The following is a 27,127-nucleotide window of genomic DNA, read 5'->3' as shown; positions in this document are numbered from 1 at the left end:
GTCCTGCACTGCGCAGTCGAATACATCGACTTCCTTTTAGTAACTTTGTTCCACTGGATTCAGTTCCTGTGACTGCTGAGGTAACTGCCCTGCACCTTTAGAGAGGTTCCTGGCGTGGACAAGGTGTTCCCTGTGTGGCTTCTCTCCACTTGGTACTTCCTTAGCACTGCATAGTGGTTGTGTTTCTGTTTTGCTAACTCTTCAGCAAAAGGTTCAGATACGTATTTAGAGAAGGCGACCAATTAAGATACAACACAATTTTATTAAACAAATGATTAAGAAGATGATAGAAATCTATAAAAGGATTATATACAGATGGTATACCAGAAATACAATAACCAGGTGTTCTTAGTATGAGATTGCGGACACTTTTAGCACAAAGAAAAAGTGATAAAAGCGGTGGCTTCCTTGGCGCAATCCGTCTGGACCAGGAGTCTGATGTCTGGATCACTGGGTCTCCTCCATGTTACCGGACACTGACTCCACGTTCTGGTGAAAGAAGTTCTTTATTTACATTCAGCTTCGCGTTTCTAGGAGGCCACCCTCCTCTTCATCAGGTATGTGACATAAGGTGCTGGTCCGCATTTTATAATGACGTTCATAGAGGGTGACCTGGAAGTGACCTCACTGGGGGCTTGAACCCGTGACATCATAGGTCAGCATGCAATTGAATTGAAACAACAATTTTAGTTCATACATATAAAAACTGAATTTGATTCAAATATAAATAAAATGCAATAGAAACATATCTGATAAAATGCTATAGATACTATAAAAGGTTTTCATTCAATCTGTAATTTAAAAAATAAAAACATTTGGTGTTTGTACCTAAGAGTAAATAGATGCCCGGCCCAAGATGCAGCGGCCGGCTGTGGAGCGGGGGAATGAACACCCCCCTGGAACTATACAGACACTCACCCTCTCTAGGTCACATCCCCACAGGGGCGGGCTGTACCAGTCAAGTTTTTGAAACTAAGTTTAACTACTTGTCAAAATGCTGGCGCATAGGGTGAATGATGATAATAATTATTATGTGGTTACATTTTCAGGAAAGTATATAAATAAATAAAATGCATATTGTAAATATTAAGTCTATAACTATGATCAATGTTACATGCTACATGGGGTCTCAAGACATTTCCACGAGGCACATACCTGCAACACCAAACAAATTAACATTTACCCCATTGATCACATTAGTACCAACATGACCAGCAGGTCTGACACCCTAGTGAAAGGGGAAATGTTTTGGATTTTCCGATTGCAGACATTACAACCTATGGGCCTCATAGTGTAAGATTGAGCTAGCGATCACAATGCCTGTCTGCTTGATATGGTCATTGTTGGATCTCTCTCCTGTATAGCTGTGTGTTGTGCTTGGAGTCTCTATCTTCCAGGCTTTTAGAAAGACAAATCTTGGTTCCAGGAATTGGAACCTGGGTCAGTGTGTTAGGCTAGGTTCACACTGCGTTTTCAGCATCCGTTTAACGCATCTGTTTTTTGCAAAAAACGCATGAAAAACGGATTGCAAAAAACAGATTCATTTGTGTGCATCCGTTTTTCCATTGACTTCCATTATAAAAAAACGGATCTGTTTCTTTTGGCGGACCAAAACGGACCAAAAAACGTTGCTGACCCTATTTTTCTGGACGTTAAAAAAAACGGATCCGTTAAATGGATGCTGAGAACGCAGTGTGAACCTAGCCTTATAGAGCCGGACAACCTACCACTGAGTCCATCGCTTATTTTGGTATCGTGCAGCGGAGTTTTGATCATAGTTATAGACTTAATATTTACAATATGCATTTTATTTATTTATATACTTTCCTGAAAATGTAACCACATAATAATTATCATCATTCACCCTATGCGCCAGCATTTTGACAAGTAGTTAAACTTAGTTTCAAAACTTGACTGGTACAGCCCGCCCCTGTGGGGATGTGACCTAGAGAGGGTGAGTGTCTGTATAGTTCCAGGGGGGGGTGTTCATTCCCTCGCTCCACAGCCGGCCGCTGCATCTTGGGCCGGGCATCTATTTACTCTTAGGTACAAACACCAAATGTTTTTATTTTTTAAATTACAGATTGAATGAAAACCTTTTATAGTATCTATAGCATTTTATCAGATATGTTTCTATTGCATTTTATTTATATTTGAATCAAATTCAGTTTTTATATGTATGAACTAAAATTGTTGTTTCAATTCAATTGCATGCTGACCTATGATGTCACGGGTTCAAGCCCCCAGTGAGGTCACTTCCAGGTCACCCTCTATGAACGTCATTATAAAATGCGGACCAGCACCTTATGTCACATACCTGATGAAGAGGAGGGTGGCCTCCTAGAAACGCCTAGCTGAATGTAAAGAACTTCTTTCACCAGAACGTGGAGTCAGTGTCCGGTAACATGGAGGAGACCCAGTGATCCAGACATCAGACTCCTGGTCCAGACGGATTGCGCCAAGGAAGCCACCGCTTTTATCACTTTTTCTTTGCGCTAATTCTGCTGACGGAACTTCTGGCTGAGTAACCGGAGGGTGGCGGGCTGCAATCCCACTGCAATTTCAAGCTCTGAATAGTGTCGTGCCTAATTCAGTACGACCACACCAGGTGAGCGTGCAGACTGTGTACTTGTGTTTGTGGCTCCCTCAGAGTTAATTTTCCTGCACATGCGGCGCTTATTGCTTTTTTCTTTCATATAATTGCGAACACTTTTGCATAGACATGAATACAAAGGTTAAGTACTTACAATATCATTAGTGCATAGTCACACCATCTGTCCTTCTAGTATCAGCCATAGGCAAAGCCGCAAGTGGCCAAAACCAAATATCAGCTGCAAATCGGCGCAGGACAGAGAACAAATCACTGCCAGGAACATAACGATACTTCATCTGTCATAGAACTTCAACTGGGGAGAGGCTTCCAGCGATCTGACAGAGACCAAGTCCTGGGCCTACACTACGGAAGCGTCCCGGGCCTACACTATGGAAGCGTCCCGGGCCTACACTATGGAAGCGTCCCAGGCCTACACTATGGAAGCCTCCCGGGCCTACACTATGGAAGCGTCCTGGGCCTACACTACGGAAGCGTCCCGGGCCTACACTATGGAAGCGTCCCGGGCCTACACTATGGAAGCGTCCCAGGCCTACACTATGGAAGCCTCCCGGGCCTACACTATGGAAGCGTCCCGGGCCTACACTATGGAAGCGTCCCGGGCCTACACTATGGAAGCGTCCCGGGCCTACACTATGGAAGCGTCCCGGGCCGACACTATGGAAGCGTCCCGGGCCGACACTATGGAAGCGTCCCGGGCCGACACTATGGAAGCGTCCCGGGCCGACACTATGGAAGCGTCCCGGGCCTACACTATGGAAGCGTCCCGGGCCTACACTATGGAAGCGTCCCGGGCCTACACTATGGAAGCGTCCCGGGCCTACACTATGGAAGCGTCCCGGGCCTACACTATGGAAGCGTCCCGGGCCTACACTATGGAAGCGTCCCGGGCCTACACTATGGAAGCGTCCCGGGCCTACACTATGGAAGCGTCCCGGGCCTACACTATGGAAGCGTCCCGGGCCTACACTATGGAAGCGTCCTGGGCCTACACTATGGAAGGCTACACTATGGAAGCGTCCCGGGCCTACACTACGGAAGCGTCCCGGGCCTACACTACGGAAGCGTCCCGGGCCTACACTACGGAAGCGTCCCCGGCCTACACTATGGAAGCGTCCCGGGCCGACACTATGGAAGCGTCCCGGGCCTACACTACGGAAGCGTCCCGGGCCGACACTATGGAAGCGTCCCGGGCCTACACTATGGAAGCGTCCCGGGCCTACACTACGGAAGCGTCCCGTGCCGACACTACGGAAGCGTCCCGGGCCTACACTATGGAAGCGTCCCGGGCCTACACTATGGAAGCGTCCCGGGCCTACACTATGGAAGCGTCCCGGGCCTACACTATGGAAGCGCCCCTGGCCTACACTATGGAAGCGTCCCGAGCCTACACTATGGAAGCGTCCCGGGCCTACACTATGGAAGCGTCCCGGGCCTACACTATGGAAGTGTCCTGGGCCTACACTATGGAAGCGTCCCGGGCCTACACTATGGAAGCGTCCCGGACCTACACTATGGAAGCGTCCCGGGCCTACACTATGGAAGCGTCCTGGGCCTACACTATGGAAGCGTCCCGGGCCGACACTATGGAAGCGTCCCGGGCCGACACTATGGAAGCGTCCCGGGCCGACACTATGGAAGCGTCCCGGGCCGACACTATGGAAGCGTCCCGGGCCTACACTACGGAAGCGTCCCGGGCCTACACTATGGAAGCGTCCCGGGCCTACACTATGGAAGCGTCCCGGGCCTACACTATGGAAGCGTCCCGGGCCTACACTATGGAAGCGTCCCGGGCCTACACTATGGAAGCGTCCTGGGCCTACACTATGGAAGCGTCCTGGGCCTACACTATGGAAGGCTACACTATGGAAGCGTCCCGGGCCTACACTACGGAAGCGTCCCGGGCCTACACTACGGAAGCGTCCCGGGCCTACACTACGGAAGCGTCCCAGGCCTACACTATGGAAGCGTCCCGGGCCGACACTATGGAAGCGTCCCGGGCCTACACTATGGAAGCGTCCTGGGCCTACACTATGGAAGGCTACACTATGGAAGCGTCCCGGGCCTACACTACGGAAGCGTCCCGGGCCTACACTACGGAAGCGTCCCGGGCCTACACTACGGAAGCGTCCCAGGCCTACACTATGGAAGCGTCCCGGGCCGACACTATGGAAGCGTCCCGGGCCTACACTACGGAAGCGTCCCGGGCCTACACTATGGAAGCGTCCCGGGCCTACACTATGGAAGCGTCCCGGGCCTACACTACGGAAGCGTCCCGGGCCGACACTACGGAAGCGTCCCGGGCCTACACTATGGAAGCGTCCCGGGCCTACACTATGGAAGCGTCCCGGGCCTACACTATGGAAGCGTCCCGGGCCTACACTATGGAAGCGCCCCTGGCCTACACTATGGAAGCGTCCCGGGCCTACACTATGGAAGCGTCCCGGGCCTACACTATGGAAGCGTCCCGGGCCTACACTATGGAAGTGTCCTGGGCCTACACTATGGAAGCGTCCCGGGCCTACACTATGGAAGCGTCCCGGACCTACACTATGGAAGCGTCCCGGGCCTACACTATGGAAGCGTCCTAGGCCTACACTATGGAAGCGTCCCGGGCCTACACTACGGAAGCGTCCTGGGCCTACACTATGGAAGCGTCCCGGGCCTACACTACGGAAGCGTCCTGGGCCTACACTATGGAAGCGTCCCGGGCCTACACTATGGAAGCGTCCCGGGCCTACACTATGGAAGCGTCCCGGGCCTACACTACGGAAGCGTCATTACCACAGGTCCAAACCTCTGTCCCACATGGCTGCAGCTCTCAGGTTTTATACACACTTAGAATCAATAACTTTATACACTTTAGTGCTGCACTAAGTTTACAATACACAGATCTCTGTCCTGTTTGTTTGTATTACCTCACGCTAAAGAATAGAATGGCCAGGTCTAATCCGTAAGAGGACAATACTCACACAATGGGACAATGCGCAGATTAATCCTAAAGCAATGATATGAGGTTTTCTTGTTTAGATGATACTATGCGCTATACTATATATTAGATGATACTATGCGCTATACTATATATTAGATGATACTATGCGCTATACTATATATTAGATGATAATAGGCCCTGTACTATATTCTGTATACTATATATTAGATGATACTATGCGCTATACTATATATTAGATGATACTAGGCCCTGTACTATATTCTGTATATTATATATTACATATGAGATGATACTAGGCCCTGTACTATATTCTGTATATTATATATTAGATGATACTAGGCCCTGTACTATATTCTGTATACTATATACTATATATTAGATGATACTATGCGCTATATTATATTCTGTATACTATATATATTAGATGATACTATGCGCTATACTATATATTAGATGATACTATGCGCTATACTATATTCTGTATACTATATATTAGATGATACTATGCGCTATACTATATATTAGATGATACTATGCGCTATACTATATATTAGATGATACTATGCGCTATACTATATTCTGTATACTATATATTAGATGATACTATGCGCTATACTATATTCTGTATACTATATATATTAGATGATACTATGCGCTATACTATATATTAGATGATACTATGCGCTATACTATATTCTGTATACTATATATTAGATGATACTATGCGCTATACTATATATTAGATGATACTATGCGCTATACTATATATTAGATGATACTATGCGCTATACTATATTCTGTATACTATATATTAGATGATACTATGCGCTATACTATATTCTGTATACTATATATATTAGATGATACTATGCGCTATACTATATATTAGATGATACTATGCACTATACAATATTCTGTATACTATATATTAGATGATACTATGCGCTATACTATATATTAGATGATACTATGCGCTATACTATATTCTGTATACTATATATTAGATGATACTATGCGCTATACTATATTCTGTATACTATATACTATATATTAGATGATACTAGGCCCTGTACTATATTCTGTATACTATATATATTAGATGATACTATGCGCTATACTATATATTAGATGATACTATGCGCTATACTATATTCTGTATACTATATACTATATATTAGATGATACTATGCGCTATACTATATTCTGTATACTATATACTATATATTAGATGATACTATGCGCTATACTATATTCTGTATACTATATACTATATATTAGATGATACTATGCGCTATACTATATTCTGTATACTATATATTATATATTAGATGATACTATGCACTATACTATATTCTGTATACTATATATATTAGATGATACTATGCGCTATACTATATATTAGATGATACTATGCGCTATACTATATTCTGTATACTATATACTATATATTAGATGATACTATGCGCTATACTATATTCTGTATACTATATATATTAGATGATACTATGCGCTATACTATATATTAGATGATACTATGCGCTGTACTATATTCTGTATACTATATACTATATATTAGATGATACTAGGCCCTGTACTATATTCTGTATACTATATACTATATATTAGATGATACTATGCGCTATACTATATTCTGTATACTATATACTATATATTAGATGATACTATGCGCTATACTATATTCTGTATACTATATATTATATATTAGATGATACTATGCACTATACTATATTCTGTATACTATATATATTAGATGATACTATGCGCTATACTATATATTAGATGATACTATGCGCTATACTATATTCTGTATACTATATACTATATATTAGATGATACTATGCGCTATATTATATTCTGTATACTATATATATTAGATGATACTATGCGCTATACTATATATTAGATGATACTATGCGCTATACTATATTCTGTATACTATATACTATATATTAGATGATACTATGCACTATACTATATTCTGTATACTATATGTTAGATGATACTATGCGCTATACTATAGTCTGTTGAATCACTGAGGCTGGTCAAACATTTTGTTGGTTCAGCAAACTATCTCCATTGAATCAGTAAAAGCCTTCTTAAACTTGTTGGATGACCTAGAAGTCTCATGTATACAGTCATGTGGGTCATCCATCAGTGAAGGACCTTTAAAGATGTGAAATGGAGAATGACACATAAAATGGCCGCCAATATACTTCAAATAGCCGCCATTTATACCTAGCATTACAGTTTCTCATAAGGAAGATGTGTGGCATGCTTGGTTGTATCCCTCTCAGAGGACCTGGCGTAAGCCAGGCCCTGGTTTAGCTTCAGCAGAGACTTGTCTGTGTTGTTCTCTCTCACTCTAACTACAGACAACTAACTACACTCATCCCACCAGGAACCAACTCCCCCATACACACACACAGAGATCTGTCCAAACCCTCCTGTGATTGGTGGGGGCAGTGTGTGTGGAGAGAGAGAACAGAGGATATGGTACAAAAAGAAGGGAAAGCACCTGCATCTGTAAGCAAGCAAGCCTCCTTAAGCCGTGCATAGGATATAAAAGACACATAAGCGACACCTAGTGGGGAAAAACACTAACTGCAGTGGACACTTCATCCCACCTGTGTGAACCTGAGGGAGTTATCTTACTCAGATCCAATAAAAACTTAGGGGCCTGTACCAGGTCACCACAATATAACTCTATCTATCTATCTCCTATCTATCTATCTCCTATCTATCTATCTATCTATCTATCTATCTATCTCCTATCTATCTATCTATCTATCTATCTATCTATCTCCTATCTATCTATCTATCTATCTATCTATCTATCTATCTCCTATCTATCTATCTATCTATCTATCTCCTATCTATCTATCTATCTATCTATCTATCTATCTATCTCCTATCTATCTATCTATCTCCTATCTATCTATCTATCTATCTATCTATCTATCTATCTATCTCCTATCTATCTATCTATCTCCTATCTATCTATCTATCTATCTATCTATCTATCTATCTATCTCCTATCTATCTATCTTCTCTCCTATCTATCTCCTATCTATCTATCTATCTATCTCCTATCTATCTATCTATCTATCTCCTATCTATCTATCTATCTATCTATCTATCTATCTCCTATCTATCTCCTATCTATCTCCTATCTATCTCCTATCTATCTCCTATCTATCTATCTATCTATCTATCTATCTATCTATCTATCTATCTATCTATCTATCTATCTCCTATCTATCTATCTATCTATCTATCTATCTATCTCCTATCTATCTATCTCCTATCTCCTATCTATCTATCTCCTATCTATCTATCTATCTATCTATCTATCTATCTATCTATCTATCTATCTATCTCCTATCTATCTATCTATCTATCTATCTATCTATCTCCTATCTATCTATCTCCTATCTCCTATCTATCTATCTCCTATCTATCTATCTCCTATCTATCTATCTATCTCCTATCTATCTATCTCCTATCTATCTATCTCCTATCTATCTATCTCCTATCTATCTATCTATCTATCTATCTATCTCCTATCTATCTATCTCCTATCTATCTATCTATCTCCTATCTATCTATCTCCTATCTATCTATCTCCTATCTATCTATCTATCTATCTATCTCCTATCTATCTATCTCCTATCTATCTCCTATCTATCTATCTCCTATCTATCTATCTATCTCCTATCTATCTATCTCCTATCTATCTATCTATCTATCTATCTCCTATCTATCTCCTATCTATCTCCTATCTATCTCCTATCTATCTCCTATCTATCTATCTATCTATCTCCTATCTATCTATCTATCTCCTATCTATCTATCTATCTCCTATCTATCTATCTATCTCCTATCTATCTATCTATCTATCTATCTATCTATCTATCTATCTATCTATCTCCTATCTATCTATCTATCTATCTATCTATCTATCTATCTATCTATCTCCTATCTATCTATCTATCTATCTATCTATCTATCTATCTATCTATCTCCTATCTCCTATCTATCTGTCTATCTCCTATCTACCTATCTATCTCCTATCTATCTATCTATCTCCTATCTATCTATCTATCTATCTATCTATCTATCTATCTATCTATCTCCTATCTATCTATCTATCTATCTATCTATCTCCTATCTCCTATCTATCTCCTATCTATCTATCTATCTCCTATCTATCTATCTATCTATCTGTCTATCTATCTATCTATCTATCTCCTATCTATCTATCTATCTATCTATCTATCTATCTCCTATCTATCTATCTATCTATCTATCTATCTATCTCCTATCTATGTATCTATCTATCTATCTATCTATCTATCTATCTATCTCCTATCTATCTATCTATCTATCTATCTATCTATCTATCTATCTATCTCCTATCTATCTATCTATCTCCTATCTATCTATCTATCTATCTATCTATCTATCTATCTATCTCCTATCTATCTATCTATCTATCTATCTATCTATCTCCTATCTATCTATCTATCTATCTATCTCCTATCTATTATCTATCTCCTATCTATCTATCTATCTATCTATCTATCTATCTATCTATCTATCTATCTATCTTGCTATACATCCTGCTTCCTGCAGATTTATGTGACCTGTGACCCATAGCAGCCAATCACAGCGCAGCTTTCACATGTCAAGAGCAGAATACAAAATGAAAGCTGCGCTCTGATTGGCTGGTCTTTTATAGTCTGATAAATCTCGTGTCTGACACCTCTGCTTGCTGGCAGTGAATTGGAGGTCTGAGAATCTAAGCTCGGATGCCCTTAAAGGGACCTAAGAACGAACCGCCGAGCGTTGGCAAACAAAATGGAGATAAAGGTGTAACAGTAAGTATGGCAGAGGCGGGGGGATCTCAGCAGCAGGTCTCACCCTCATCTCTCTCCCCCCGCAGGCTGGCTATCCTTCGAGGGCATGCTGCTCTTCTACACCGACTTCATGGGAGAAGTGATATTCCAAGGAGATCCGAAGGCTCCTCACAACTCCGAAGAATATCAGAAGTATAACGCCGGGGTGACCATGGGCTGCTGGGGGATGTGTATATACGCCTTCAGTGCTGCGCTCTACTCGGGTATGGACACCCAGCATACATACACTGCAGGGGGGGGGGGGGTATATATGTATACACTGGGCAGCATGGTGGCTCAGTGGTTAGCACAGGAGCCTTGCAGTGCTGGAGTCCTGGGTTCAAATCCTGCCAAGGGCAACAACCGCAAAGAGTTTGTATGTTCTCTCCGTGTTTCCTCCCACACCCAAAAACATACAGATAGGTGAAGCGCTGCGGAATCTGTGTGCGCTATACAAATAATAAAAACATTTTTTATTTATTATATATATTATTATTATATGTGGAAGGATACATGAGAGATTGGAGACTTCAGCCCTTCCTCACTGTCCGCTCTTCTCTCCTCAGCTATTCTGGAGAAGTTGGAGGAATACTTCAGTATCCGCACTTTATACTTTATCGCGTATCTGACATTTGGTTTGGGGACCGGTCTGGCGACATTATCCAGTAACCTGTATATAATCCTCTCCCTGTGTATAACGTACGGGATCCTGTTCTCCACCCTCTGTATCCTGCCGTACTCACTGCTCTGCGATTACTACCAGAATAAGAAGGTGAGTATGTCCTGTGTATGGTATATATCTTATGTGTGCTGTATACTATGTACTATGTGTCCTGTATATGTATATATCTTATTTGTGCTGTATACTATGTACTATGTGTCCTGTATATGGTGTATATACTATGTCTGCTGTATACTCTCTATATACTATGTGTCCTGTATATGGTGTATATACTATGTATGCTGTATACTCTCTATATCCTATGTGCGCTGTATACTCTCTATATAGTATATGTGCTGTATACTCTCTATATACTATGTGTCCTGTATATGGTGTATATCCTATGTGCGCTGTATACTCTCTATATCCTATGTGCGCTGTATACTCTCTATATACTATGTGTGCTGTATATGGTGTATATCTTATGTGTGCTGTATACTCTCTATATACTATGTGTCCTGTGTATGGTGTATATCTTATGTGTGCTGTATACTATGTACTATGTGTCCTGTATATGTATATATCTTATTTGTGCTGTATACTATGTACTATGTGTCCTGTATATGGTGTATATACTATGTATGCTGTATACTCTCTATATACTATGTGTCCTGTATATGGTGTATATCTTATGTGTGCTGTATACTATGTACTATGTGTCCTGTATATGGTGTATATACTATGTATGCTGTATACTCTCTATATACTATGTGTCCTGTATATGGTGTATATCTTATGTGTGCTGTATACTATGTACTATGTGTCCTGTATATGGTGTATATACTATGTATGCTGTATACTCTCTATATACTATGTGTCCTGTATATGGTGTATATCTTATGTGTGCTGTATACTATGTACTATGTGTCCTGTATATGGTGTGTATACTATGTGTCCTGTATATGGTGTATATACTATGTGTGCTGTATACTCTCTATATACTATGTGTCCTGTATATGGTGTATATACTATGTGTGATGTATACTCTCTATATACTATGTGTCCTGTATATGGTGTATATACTATGTGTGATGTATATGGTGTATATACTGTGTGTGATGTATATGGTGTATATACTATGTATGCTGTATACTCTCTATATACTATGTGTCCTGTATATGGTGTATATCCTATGTGCGCTGTATACTCTCTATATCCTATGTGCGCTGTATACTCTCTATATACTATGTGTGCTGTATATGGTGTATATCTTATGTGTGCTGTATACTCTCTATATACTATGTGTCCTGTGTATGGTGTATATACTATGTGTGCTGTATACTATGTACTATGTGTCCTGTATATGGTATATATCTTATGTGCGCTGTATACTATGTACTATGTGTCCTGTATATGGTGTATATACTATGTGTGCTGTATACTCTCTATATAGTATGTGTGCTGTATATGGTGTGTATACTATGTGTGCTGTATACTCTCTATATACTATGTGTCCTGTATATGGTGTATATACTATGTGTGCTGTATACTCTCTATATACTATGTGTCCTGTATATGGTGTGTATACTATGTGTCCTGTATATGGTGTATATACTATGTGTGCTGTATACTCTCTATATACTATGTGTCCTGTATATGGTGTATATACTATGTGTGATGTATACTCTCTATATACTATGTGTCCTGTATATGGTGTATATACTATGTGTGATGTATATGGTGTATATACTGTGTGTGATGTATATGGTGTATATACTATGTGTGCTGTATACTCTCTATATAGTATGTGTCCTGTATATGGTGTATATACTATGTGTGCTGTATACTCTCTATATAGTATGTGTGCTGTATACTCTCTATATACTATGTGTCCTGTATATGGTGTGTATACTATGTGTCCTGTATATGGTGTATATACTATGTGTGCTGTATACTCTCTATATACTATGTGTCCTGTATATGGTGTATATACTGTGTGTGATGTATATGGTGTATATACTATGTGTGCTGTATACTCTCTATATACTATGTGTCCTGTATATGGTGTATATACTATGTGTGCTGTATACTCTCTATATAGTATGTGTGCTGTATACTCTCTATATACTATGTGTCCTGTATATGGTGTGTATACTATGTGTCCTGTATATGGTGTATATACTATGTGTGCTGTATACTCTCTATATACTATGTGTCCTGTATATGGTGTATATACTGTGTGTGATGTATATGGTGTATATACTATGTGTGCTGTATACTCTCTATATAGTATGTGTCCTGTATATGGTGTATATACTATGTGTGCTGTATACTCTCTATATAGTATGTGTGCTGTATACTCTCTATATACTATGTGTCCTGTATATGGTGTGTATACTATGTGTCCTGTATATGGTGTATATACTATGTGTGCTGTATACTCTCTATATACTATGTGTCCTGTATATGGTGTATATACTATGTGTGATGTATACTCTCTATATACTATGTGTCCTGTATATGGTGTATATACTATGTGTGATGTATATGGTGTATATACTGTGTGTGATGTATATGGTGTATATACTATGTGTGCTGTATACTCTCTATATACTATGTGTCCTGTATATGGTGTATATACTATGTGTGCTGTATACTCTCTATATACTATGTGTCCTGTATATGGTGTATATACTATGTGTCCTGTATATGGTGTATATACTATGTGTGCTGTATACTCTCTATATACTATGTGTCCTGTATATGGTGTATATACTATGTGTCCTGTATATGGTGTATATACTATGTGTGCTGTATACTCTCTATATACTATGTGTCCTGTATATGGTATATATACTATGTGTGCTGTATACTCTCTATATACTATGTGTTCTGTATATGGTGTATATACTATGTGTGCTGTATACTCTCTATATACTATGTGTGCTGTATACTCTCTATATACTTTGTGTGCGGATCATCGGCTGATCGTTGATATAGGGTTGAACCTATAATTGTCGGGCACAGACCGCGCATTGCTACGTGTAATAGCGTTGTGCGGCTGGCGACTGACGATGTACATTACCTGTCCAGGCTGCAGGGCTCCACCTGCGCTCTGCTTCTCCCCGGGTCCCCCGCGCTCTAGCTTCAGAGCCAATCACTGGCCGGGACCACCGTGGCTAGTGATTGGCTGAGCGGCCTGTCAGCTGAGACAGGCCGCTCTGAAGCTAGAGCGCGGGGGACCCGGGGAGAAGACCGCAGGAGGAGCCCTGCAGCCTGGACAGGTAATGTATGAAGTCAAGCCAGGGCTGCAAGGACATCGGTAACGATGTCCCTGCAGCCCTTGTTAAACCATTATCAGGCCGTGTAATAGTCCCAGTAAACGAGCACCGATCTAGAAGATCTACGCTCGTTTACTGTTAGTATCAGGCCCCCATCGGCCCGTCTAATAGTATCCTAAGGGCGGGTTCAGACTATAGAATTCGCACGGATAAAATCCAGTGAATTCCGTTGCCTGTACGCGCTCACGACCATGCGCCTTTCCGTCGGCTCCATAGACACCATTCTATGGGCCGGCCGATTCCGCTATCCGCCAAAAGAATTGACATGTCAATTCTTTCGTCGGAATGCGGAATCCACCCGTGCATAGAATGGTGCCTATGGAGCCGGCGGAAAGGCGCGTGGTCGTGAGCGCGTACAGGCAACGGAATTCACTGGATTTTATCCGTGTACGATGTGTATACGCTGCAGCCGGGATCCCATACAACATAAGGTTCCACAACGTGCCGATGGCAACAATGGCCGTACTTTTACGCAGTGTGAACATAGCCTAATAGTGTTATAGTATAATAGTATATGGGCGGGTTCAGACTATGGAATTCTCGCGGATAAATGCAGCGGAATTCCATTGCCTGTATGCGCTCACAGCCGCACACCTTTCCGCCCATGCCATAGACACCATTCTGTGGGCCAGCGGAAAAGATAATAGATCACCTAAGAATCAACAATTTGATGGATCCAAACCAGCATGGCGTCACTGAGGGCCGATCAGGTCAGAATAATCTCATTGATTTCTTTGATTATGCCACAAAAGTGCTGGATGAAGGTGACGGGGATATCGCCTATCTGGACTTCAGCAAAGACGCAGATACAGGTCCTATAAAGAGCTGAGAGAGAAGTTGGAGAAGATGGGACCTAATCCCTGAATAGTTCAGTGGATTTGTGGTTGGTGAAGGAGAGATATCAGAGGGTTGTTGGTAATGGTGAATACTCCGAGCAGAGACTGGTTACACGTGGTGTGCCTCAAGGGTCTGTTCTGGGGCCTATTCTTTTTAATATGTTTAAAAGTGACATAGGAGAAGGTTTGGTGGGTAAGGATAGTGACATAGGAGAAGGGTTGGTAGGTAAGCATAGTGACATAGGAGAAGGGTTGGTGGGTAAGGATAGTGACATAGGAGAAGGGTTGGTAGATAAGGATAGTGACATAGGAGAAGGGTTGGTGGGTAAGGATAGTGACATAGGAGAAGGGTTGGTAGGTAAGGATAGTGACATAGGAGAAGGGTTGGTAGGTAAGGATAGTGACATAGGAGAAGGGTTGGTGGGTAAGGATAGTGACATAGAAGGAGGGTTGGTAGGTAGGGATAGTGACATAGGAGAAGGGTTGGTGGGTAAGGATAGTGACATAGGAGAAGGGTTAGTAGGTAAGGATAGTGACATAGGAGAAGGGTTGGTGGGTAAGGATAGTGACATAGGAGAAGGGTTGGTGGGTAAGGCTAGTGACATAGGAGAAGGGTTGGTGGGTAAGGATAGTGACATAGGAGAAGGGTTGGTAGGTAAGTATAGTGACATAGGAGAAGGGTTGGTGGGTAAGTATAGTGACATAGGAGAAGGGTTGGTAGGTAAGGATAGTGACATAGGAGAAGGGTTGGTAGGTAAGGATAGTGACATAGGAGAAGGGTTGGTGGGTAAGGATAGTGACATAGGAGAAGGGTTGGTAGGTAAGGATAGTGACATAGGAGAAGGGTTGGTAGGTAAGGCTAGTGACATAGAAGGGTTGGTAAGGATAGTGACATAGGAGAAGGGTTGGTAGGTAAGGATAGTGATATAGGAGAAGGGTTGGTGGGTAAGGGTAGTGATATAGGAGAAGGGTTGGTGGGTAAGGATAGTGACATAGGAGAAGGGTTGGTAGGTAAGGATAGTGACATAGGAGAAGGGTTGGTGGGTAAGGATAGTGACATAGGAGAAGGGTTGGTAGGTAAGGATAGTGACATAGGAGAAGGGTTGGTGGGTAAGGATAGTGACATAGGAGAAGGGTTGGTGGGTAAGGATAGTGACATAGGAGAAGGGTTGGTAGGTAAGGCTAGTGACATAGAAGGGTTGGTAGGTAAGGATAGTGACATAGGAGAAGGGTTGGTAGGTAAGGATAGTGACATAGGAGAAGGGTTGGTGGGTAAGGATAGTGACATAGGAGAAGGGTTGGTAGGTAAGGATAGTGACATAGGAGAAGGGTTGGTAGGTAAGGCTAGTGACATAGAAGGGTTGGTAAGGATAGTGACATAGGAGAAGGGTTGGTAGGTAAGGATAGTGATATAGGAGAAGGGTTGGTGGGTAAGGGTAGTGATATAGGAGAAGGGTTGGTGGGTAAGGATAGTGACATAGGAGAAGGGTTGGTAGGTAAGGATAGTGACATAGGAGAAGGGTTGGTGGGTAAGGATAGTGACATAGGAGAAGGGTTGGTGGGTAAGGATAGTGACATAGGAGAAGGGTTGGTAGGTAAGGATAGTGACATAGGAGAAGGGTTGGTAGGTAAGGATAGTGACATAGGAGAAGGGTTGGTAGGTAAGGATAGTGACATAGGAGAAGGGTTGGTAGGTAAGGATAGTGACATAGGAGAAGGGTTGGTAGGTAAGGATAGTGACATAAGAGAAGGGTTGGTGGGTAAGGATAGTGACATAGGAGAAGGGTTGGTGGGTAAGGCTAGTGACATAGGAGAAGGGTTGGTAGGTAAAGTTTGTCTGTTGCTGACGACACAAAAGTGTGCAATAGGGTTGATATTCCTGGAGGTGTCAGTAATATGGAAAATGATTTAGCTTTGCTAGATAAGTGTCCAAGCAGTGGAAATTGAAGTTCAACGTTTCCAAATGTAAAATAATGCACTTGGGGAGGAGTAATCCTCTATCCGAGTATCACATCGGCAGTTCTGTGTTGGAAAAGACTTCAGAAGAGAAGGATTTAGGGGTAGTGATTTCTGACAGCCTTAAAATGAGTCACCAGTGAGGAAAGCAAATCGTATGCTGGGGTATATATATATATGTAATGGTATGCTGGGCTGTATACACTACCGTACCAAAGTTTGGGGGTCCCCCAAACATTTTAGTGTTTTCCATGAAAAGTCACACTTCTTCACCCCCAGACGTTGTGAAATGAATAGAAAATAGAGACAAGACATTGACAAGGTTAGAAATACTGATTTGTATGTGAAATAACATTGATCTTCCATCACACTTTGCTTCCGTCCCAGAATCCTCCTTTTGCAGCAATTCCAGCATTGCACACCTTTGGCATTCTAGCTATTAATCTGTTGGGGTAAGCTGGAGAAATTGCCCCCCACGCTTCTAGAAGCAGCTCCCACAAGTTGGATTGGTTGGATGGGCACTTCTGGCGTACCATACGGTCCAGCTGCTCCCACAATGGGGTGGTGATGTGGTGAATGCGCTGGCCACTCCATTACCTAGGATAGAATACCAGCTGCCGCTTCTGCTGGAAATAGTTCTTGCACAATTTGGAGGTGTTTAGGGTCATTGTCCTGTTGTAGGATGAAATTGGCTCCAACCAAGCGCTGCCCACTGGGTATGGCATGGCGGTGCAGAGTGATGGCCTTCCTTATTCACAATCCCTTTTACCCTGTACAAATCTCCCACCTTACCAGCACCAACCCCAGACCATCACATGACCTCCACCATGTATAACAGATGGCGTCAGGCATTCTTCCAGCATCTTCTCATTTCTTCTGCGTCTCACAAACCTTCTTCTTTGTCATCCAAACACCTCAAACTTGGATTCATCCGTCGTCCACAACACTTTTTTCCAGTCTTCCTCTGTCCAATCTCTGTGTTCTTTTGCCCATCTTAATCTTTTTCTTTTATTGGCCAGTCTCAGATATGGCTTTTTCTTTGCCACTCTGCCCTGAAGCCCAAAATCCGGCAGCCGCCTCTTCACTGTAGATGGTGACACTGGTGTTTTGCGGGTACTATGTAATGAAGATGCCAGTCGGGGACCTGTGAGGCGTCTGTTTCTCATACTAGAGACTCTAATGTCCTTATCTTCTTGCTTAGTTGTGCAACGCGGCCTCCCACTTCTTTTTCTACTCTGGTTAGAGCCTGCTTGTGCTGTCCTCTGAAGGGAGTAGTACACACCGTTGTAGGAAATCTTCAATTTCTTAGCTATTTCTCGCATGGAATAGCCTTCATTTCTAAGAACAAGAATAGACTGTCGAGTTTCAGATGAAAGTTCTCTTTTTCTGGCCATTTTGAGCGTTTAATTGACCCCACAAATGTGATGCTCCAGGAACACAATCTGTTCAAAGGAAGGTCAGTTTTGTAGCTTCTGTAACGAGCTAGACTGATTTCAGATGTGTGAACATGATTGCACAAGGGTTTTCTAATCATCAATTATCCTTCTGAGCCAATGAGCAAACACATTGTACCATTAGAAGACTGGAGTGATAGTTGCTGGAAATGGGCCTCTATACACCTATGTAGATATTGCACCAAAAACCAGACATTTGCAGCTAGAATAGTCATTTACCACATTAGCAATGGATAGAGTGGATTGGTTTTAGGTTAGGACTAGTTTAAAATTATCTTCATTGAGAAGTACAGTGATTTTCCATCAAAAATAAGGACATTTCAATGTGACCCCAAACTTTTGGACGGTAGTGTATATATATAATTGTATGCTGGGCTGTATTTATATGTAGGGGACAATCAGTGGAGACTCGTAAATGAGGACTCCATTGGAATTTTTCACTGTTCTCCTTGAGTTCAGTGATTGTTGTGTTTTGTTGGTCTATTTATCATTGCCCCAGTAGCTAGAATCCTGCTCCACACTGACGAGGGGCAAATACCCTGAAACTGTAGTCTGTGGATGGATGCCCGGCCTTGGTAACCCTTGTCTTATGTAGTTATACTCGTCTCAGAGTTAGACTGTGACTCACAGGGGCCACCCTGGTGTTTCCCTATTTAAGTCCCAAAGTTGGTAACAGAGTGAGGACCTGAGGGACTACGTATCAGGGGGGTTTGGTGCTCTCCCCACTAGGAGGCACCCCTTGGCAATGGGCTTCCTTCTCCGGAGAGAGGGAGATCTGGCTATTCCCGTGTTTTGAGACTCGTAACTGAGGCTCCACGGACCCGTTTTTTGCATATATATATATATATATATATATATATATATATATAATCGTATGCTGGGCTGTATATATATATATGTATAATGGTATGGTGGGCTGTATATATATATATATATATATATATATATATATATTGATATGCTGGGCTGTATATATAATGACATGCTGGGCTGTGTATGTATGTATGTATATGTGTGTGTATATGTATATATATATATATATATATATATATATATATATATATATACATATACACACACAGTAATACCTCGGTTTTCGAACGCTTTGGAACTCGAACTGCTTGGTATTCGAACGAAAATTTACCCAGAAGTCGTGTTTGGAATTCGAACTATGCTCGGTTTTCGAACGTTTGTTTGTGTGGATGGTGGGTTGTACCTGGCGAGTTAAGCAGTGGTGAGGCCTGACATGCAGTGCTGTATAAGAGTGCTGGAGTGCATATACAGTGCAGTAGTAGTACAGGCAGTGCACCACCATCTCCCATACATTACACTGCTTGGATGGGGGGGGGGGGGATGATATACAGTAAAGGATGGGTGAGAAGTTGGTGACTACTGGACTGTAATTGCTGGTTCTGATGAACATTTTTTATGTTTAATGTCCTGTACAATATATATAGTGCTGCTCTGTCCTGTACAGTATATATAGTGCCGCTCTGTAATGTCCTGTACAGTATATAGTGCTGCTCTGTAATGTACTGTACAGTATATAGTGCCGCTCTGTAATGTACAGTATATATAGTGCTGCTCTGTCCTGTACAGTATATATAGAGCTGCTCTGTAATGTAATGTACAGTATATAGTGCCGCTCTGTAATGTCCTGTACAGTATATATAGTGCTGCTCTGTAATGTCCTGTACAGTATATATAGTGCTGCTCTGTAATGTCCTGTACAGTATATAGTGCTGCTCTGTAATGTCCTGTACAATATATATAGTGCTGCTCTGTCCTGTACAGTATATATAGTGCTGCTCTGTAATGTACTGTACAGTATATAGTGCCGCTCTGTAATGTACAGTATATATAGTGCTGCTCTGTCCTGTACAGTATATATAGTGCCGATCTGTAATGTCCTGTACAGTATATATAGTGCTGCTCTGTAATGTCCTGTACAGTATATATAGTGCTGCTCTGTAATGTCCTGTACAGTATATAGTGCTGCTCTGTAATGTCCTGTACAGTATATATAGTGCTGCTCTGTAATGTCCTGTACAGTATATATAGTGCTGCTCTGTAATGTACAGTATATATAGTGCTGCTCTGTAATGTCCTGTACAGTATATAGTGCTGCTCTGTAATGTCCTGTACAGTATATATAGTGCTGCTCTGTAATGTACAGTATATAGTGCTGCTCTGTAATGTCCTGTACAGTATATAGTGCTGCTCTGTAATGTCCTGTACAGTATATATAGTGCTGCTCTGTAATGTCCTGTACAGTATATATAGTGCTGCTCTGTACTGTCCTGTACAGTATATATAGTGCTGCTCTGTAATGTACAGTATATAGTGCTGCTCTGTAATGTCCTGTACAGTATATAGTGCTGCTCTGTAATGTCCTGTACAGTATATATAGTGCTGTTCTGTAATGTCCTGTACAGTATATATAGTGCTGCTCTGTAATGTACAGTATATATAGTGCTGCTCTGTAATGTCCTGTACAGTATATAGTGCTGCTCTGTAATGTACAGTATATATAGTGCTGTTCTGTAATGTACAGTATATATAGTGCTGTTCTGTAATGTCCTGTACAGTATATATAGTGCTGCTCTGTAATGTACAGTATATATAGTGCTGCTCTGTAATGTCCTGTACAGTATATATAGTGCTGCTCTGTAATGTCCTGTACAGTATATAGTGCTGCTCTGTAATGTCCTGTACAGTATATAGTGCTGCTCTGTAATGTCCTGTACAGTATATATAGTGCTGCTCTGTAATGTCCTGTACAGTATATATAGTGCTGCTCTGTAATGTACAGTATATATAGTGCTGCTCTGTAATGTACTGTACAGTATATATAGTGCTGCTCTGTAATGTACAGTATATATAGTGCTGCTCTGTAATGTACAGTATATAGTGCTGCTCTGTAATGTCCTGTACAGTATATATAGTGCTGCTCTGTAATGTACAGTATATATAGTGCTGCTCTGTAATGTCCTGTACAGTATATATAGTGCTGCTCTGTAATGTACAGTATATATAGTGCTGCTCTGTAATGTCCTGTACAGTATATAGTGCTGCTCTGTAATGTACAGTATATATAGTGCTGCTCTGTAATGTACTGTACAGTATATAGTGCTGCTCTGTAATGTACAGTATATATAGTGCTGCTCTGTACTGTCCTGTACAGTATATAGTGCTGCTCTGTAATGTACAGTATATATAGTGCTGCTCTGTAATGTACAGTATATATAGTGCTGCTCTGTAATGTCCTGTACAGTATATAGTGCTGCTCTGTAATGTACAGTATATATAGTGCTGCTCTGTAATGTCCTGTACAGTATATATAGTGCTGCTCTGTACTGTACAGTATATAGTGCTGCTCTGTAATGTCCTGTACAGTATATAGTGCTGCTCTGTAATGTCCTGTACAGTATATATAGTGCTGCTCTGTAATGTACAGTATATATAGTGCTGCTCTGTAATGTCCTGTACAGTATATAGTGCTGCTCTGTAATGTACAGTATATAGTGCTGCTCTGTAATGTACTGTACAGTATATAGTGCTGCTCTGTAATGTCCTGTACAGTATATATAGTGCTGCTCTGTAATGTCCTGTACAGTATATAGTGCTGCTCTGTAATGTCCTGTACAGTATATATAGTGCTGCTCTGTAATGTACAGTATATATAGTGCTGCTCTGTAATGTACAGTATATATAGTGCTGCTCTGTAATGTCCTGTACAGTATATAGTGCTGCTCTGTAATGTACAGTATATATAGTGCTGCTCTGTAATGTACAGTATATATAGTGCTGCTCTGTAATGTACTGTACAGTATATATAGTGCTGCTCTGTAATGTCCTGTACAGTATATATAGTGCTGCTCTGTAATGTACAGTATATATAGTGCTGCTCTGTAATGTCCTGTACAGTATATAGTGCTGCTCTGTAATGTACAGTATATAGTGCTGCTCTGTAATGTCCTGTACAGTATATATAGTGCTGCTCTGTAATGTCCTGTACAGTATATAGTGCTGCTCTGTAATGTCCTGTACAGTATATATAGTGCTGCTCTGTAATGTCCTGTACAGTATATAGTGCTGCTCTGTAATGTACAGTATATATAGTGCTGCTCTGTAATGTACTGTACAGTATATAGTGCTGCTCTGTAATGTACAGTATATATAGTGCTGCTCTGTAATGTACAGTATATATAGTGCTGCTCTGTAATGTCCTGTACAGTGTATATATAGTGCTGCTCTGTAATGTCCTGTACAGTATATAGTGCTGCTCTGTAATGTACAGTATATATAGTGCTGCTCTGTAATGTACAGTATATATAGTGCTGCTCTGTAATGTCCTGTACAGTATATATAGTGCTGCTCTGTAATGTCCTGTACAGTATATAGTGCTGCTCTGTAATGTCCTGTACAGTATATAGTGCTGCTCTGTAATGTACAGTACAGTATATATAGTGCTGCTCTGTAATGTCCTGTACAGTATATATAGTGCTGCTCTGTAATGTCCTGTACAGTATATAGTGCTGCTCTGTAATGTACAGTATATATAGTGCTGCTCTGTAATGTCCTGTACAGTATATAGTGCTGCTCTGTAATGTCCTGTACAGTATATAGTGCTGCTCTGTAATGTACAGTATATATAGTGCTGCTCTGTAATGTCCTGTACAGTATATAGTGCTGCTCTGTAATGTCCTGTACAGTATATAGTGCTGCTCTGTAATGTACAGTATATATAGTGCTGCTCTGTAATGTACAGTATATATAGTGCTGCTCTGTAATGTACAGTATATAGTGCTGCTCTGTAATGTCCTGTATAGTATATATAGTGCTGCTCTGTAATGTCCTGTACAGTATATATAGTGCTGCTCTGTAATGTCCTGTACAGTATATAGTGCTGCTCTGTAATGTACAGTATATATAGTGCTGCTCTGTAATGTAATGTACAGTATATAGTGCTGCTCTGTAATGTACAGTATATATAGTGCTGCTCTGTAATGTCCTGTACAGTATATAGTGCTGCTCTGTAATGTCCTGTACAGTATATATAGTGCTGCTCTGTAATGTACAGTATATATAGTGCTGCTCTGTAATGTCCTGTACAGTGTATATATAGTGCTGCTCTGTAATGTCCTGTACAGTATATAGTGCTGCTCTGTAATGTACAGTATATATAGTGCTGCTCTGTAATGTCCTGTACAGTATATAGTGCTGCTCTGTAATGTCCTGTACAGTATATAGTGCTGCTCTGTAATGTACAGTATATATAGTGCTGCTCTGTAATGTACAGTATATATAGTGCTGCTCTGTAATGTCCTGTACAGTATATAGTGCTGCTCTGTAATGTACAGTATATATAGTGCTGCTCTGTAATGTACAGTATATATAGTGCTGCTCTGTAATGTCCTGTACAGTATATATAGTGCTGCTCTGTAATGTCCTGTACAGTATATAGTGCTGCTCTGTAATGTACAGTATATATAGTGCTGCTCTGTAATGTCCTGTACAGTATATATAGTGCTGCTCTGTAATGTCCTGTACAGTATATATAGTGCTGCTCTGTAATGTCCTGTACAGTATATAGTGCTGCTCTGTAATGTACAGTATATATAGTGCTGCTCTGTAATGTACAGTATATAGTGCTGCTCTGTAATGTCCTGTATAGTATATATAGTGCTGCTCTGTAATGTACAGTATATAGTGCTGCTCTGTAATGTACAGTATATATAGTGCTGCTCTGTAATGTCCTGTACAGTATATAGTGCTGTTCTGTAATGTCCTGTATAGTATATATAGTGCTGCTCTGTAATGTACAGTATATAGTGCTGCTCTGTAATGTCCTGTATAGTATATATAGTGCTGCTCTGTAATGTCCTGTACAGTATATAGTGCTGCTCTGTAATGTACAGTATATATAGTGCTGCTCTGTAATGTAATGTACAGTATATATAGTGCTGCTCTGTAATGTACAGTATATATAGTGCTGCTCTGTAATGTCCTGTACAGTATATATAGTGCTGCTCTGTAATGTACAGTATATATAGTGCTGCTCTGTAATGTCCTGTACAGTATATAGTGCTGCTCTGTAATGTCCTGTACAGTATATATAGTGCTGCTCTGTAATGTACAGTATATATAGTGCTGTTCTGTAATGTACATTATATAGTGCTGCTCTGTAATGTCCTGTACAGTATATAGTGCTGCTCTGTAATGTACAGTATATATAGTGCTGCTCTGTCCTGTACAGTATATATAGTGCTGCTCTGTAATGTCCTGTACAGTATATAGTGCTGCTCTGTAATGTACAGTATATATAGTGCTGCTCTGTAATGTCCTGTACAGTATATAGTGCTGCTCTGTAATGTACAGTATATAGTGCTGCTCTGTAATGTACAGTATATATAGTGCTGCTCTGTAATGTACAGTATATATAGTGCTGCTCTGTAATGTCCTGTACAGTATATAGTGCTGCTCTGTAATGTACAGTATATATAGTGCTGCTCTGTCCTGTACAGTATATATAGTGCTGCTCTGTAATGTCCTGTACAGTATATAGTGCTGCTCTGTAATGTACAGTATATATAGTGCTGCTCTGTAATGTAATGTACAGTATATATAGTGCTGCTCTGTAATGTACAGTATATATAGTGCTGCTCTGTAATGTCCTGTACAGTATATATAGTGCTGCTCTGTAATGTCCTGTACAGTATATAGTGCTGCTCTGTAATGTCCTGTACAGTATATAGTGCTGCTCTGTAATGTACAGTATATATAGTGCTGCTCTGTAATGTCCTGTACAGTATATAGTGCTGCTCTGTAATGTCCTGTACAGTATATATAGTGCTGCTCTGTAATGTACAGTATATATAGTGCTGCTCTGTAATGTACAGTATATATAGTGCTGCTCTGTAATGTACAGTATATAGTGCTGCTCTGTAATGTCCTGTACAGTATATATAGTGCTGCTCTGTAATGTACAGTATATATAGTGCTGCTCTGTAATGTCCTGTACAGTATATATAGTGCTGCTCTGTCCTGTACAGTATATATAGTGCTGCTCTGTAATGTCCTGTACAGTATATAGTGCTGCTCTGTAATGTACAGTATATATAGTGCTGCTCTGTAATGTCCTGTACAGTATATAGTGCTGCTCTGTAATGTCCTGTACAGTATATAGTGCTGCTCTGTAATGTACAGTATATATAGTGCTGCTCTGTAATGTAATGTACAGTATATAGTGCTGCTCTGTAATGTACAGTATATATAGTGCTGCTCTGTAATGTCCTGTACAGTATATAGTGCTGCTCTGTAATGTCCTGTACAGTATATATAGTGCTGCTCTGTAATGTACAGTATATATAGTGCTGTTCTGTAATGTACATTATATAGTGCTGCTCTGTAATGTCCTGTACAGTATATAGTGCTGCTCTGTAATGTACAGTATATATAGTGCTGCTCTGTCCTGTACAGTATATATAGTGCTGCTCTGTAATGTCCTGTACAGTATATAGTGCTGCTCTGTAATGTACAGTATATATAGTGCTGCTCTGTAATGTCCTGTACAGTATATAGTGCTGCTCTGTAATGTACAGTATATATAGTGCTGCTCTGTAATGTAATGTACAGTATATATAGTGCTGCTCTGTAATGTACAGTATATATAGTGCTGCTCTGTAATGTCCTGTACAGTATATAGTGCTGCTCTGTAATGTCCTGTACAGTATATAGTGCTGCTCTGTAATGTACAGTATATATAGTGCTGCTCTGTAATGTAATGTACAGTATATAGTGCTGCTCTGTAATGTACAGTATATATAGTGCTGCTCTGTAATGTCCTGTACAGTATATAGTGCTGCTCTGTAATGTCCTGTACAGTATATATAGTGCTGCTCTGTAATGTACAGTATATATAGTGCTGCTCTGTAATGTCCTGTACAGTGTATATATAGTGCTGCTCTGTAATGTCCTGTACAGTATATAGTGCTGCTCTGTAATGTACAGTATATATAGTGCTGCTCTGTAATGTCCTGTACAGTATATATAGTGCTGCTCTGTAATGTCCTGTACAGTATATAGTGCTGCTCTGTAATGTCCTGTACAGTATATAGTGCTGCTCTGTAATGTACAGTATATATAGTGCTGCTCTGTAATGTACAGTATATAGTGCTGCTCTGTAATGTACAGTATATATAGTGCTGCTCTGTAATGTCCTGTACAGTATATATAGTGCTGCTCTGTAATGTCCTGTACAGTATATAGTGCTGCTCTGTAATGTACAGTATATATAGTGCTGCTCTGTAATGTACAGTATATATAGTGCTGCTCTGTAATGTCCTGTACAGTATATAGTGCTGCTCTGTAATGTACAGTATATATAGTGCTGCTCT

At 40.9% G+C, this 27,127-nt stretch overlaps 1 protein-coding gene across 6 annotated transcripts in view; it reads left to right on the top strand.

Annotated features, from left to right (window-relative positions):
* The window catches only part of SLC45A1 (solute carrier family 45 member 1), a 79,074-nt gene that overhangs the window by 40,925 nt on the left and 11,022 nt on the right, over positions 1-27,127 (top strand). For 5 of the 6 annotated variants that reach the window (XM_069947524.1, XM_069947522.1, XM_069947528.1 and 2 more), the window contains 2 exons: positions 10,528-10,704; positions 11,047-11,252. In XM_069947524.1, coding sequence (XP_069803625.1) covers positions 10,528-10,704; positions 11,047-11,252 — 383 coding nt within the window. The remainder of the gene's footprint in view (positions 1-10,527; positions 10,705-11,046; positions 11,253-27,127) is intronic. The other variant, XM_069947525.1, reaches the window with a different exon arrangement.

Source organism: Dendropsophus ebraccatus, chromosome 12 (assembly GCF_027789765.1).
Source record: "Dendropsophus ebraccatus isolate aDenEbr1 chromosome 12, aDenEbr1.pat, whole genome shotgun sequence".
In the NCBI taxonomy this organism is placed as follows: Eukaryota; Metazoa; Chordata; class Amphibia; order Anura; family Hylidae; genus Dendropsophus; species Dendropsophus ebraccatus.
The sequence above is the reverse complement of the archived record's forward strand: the minus strand, read 5'-3'. Positions and strand labels throughout refer to the sequence as shown.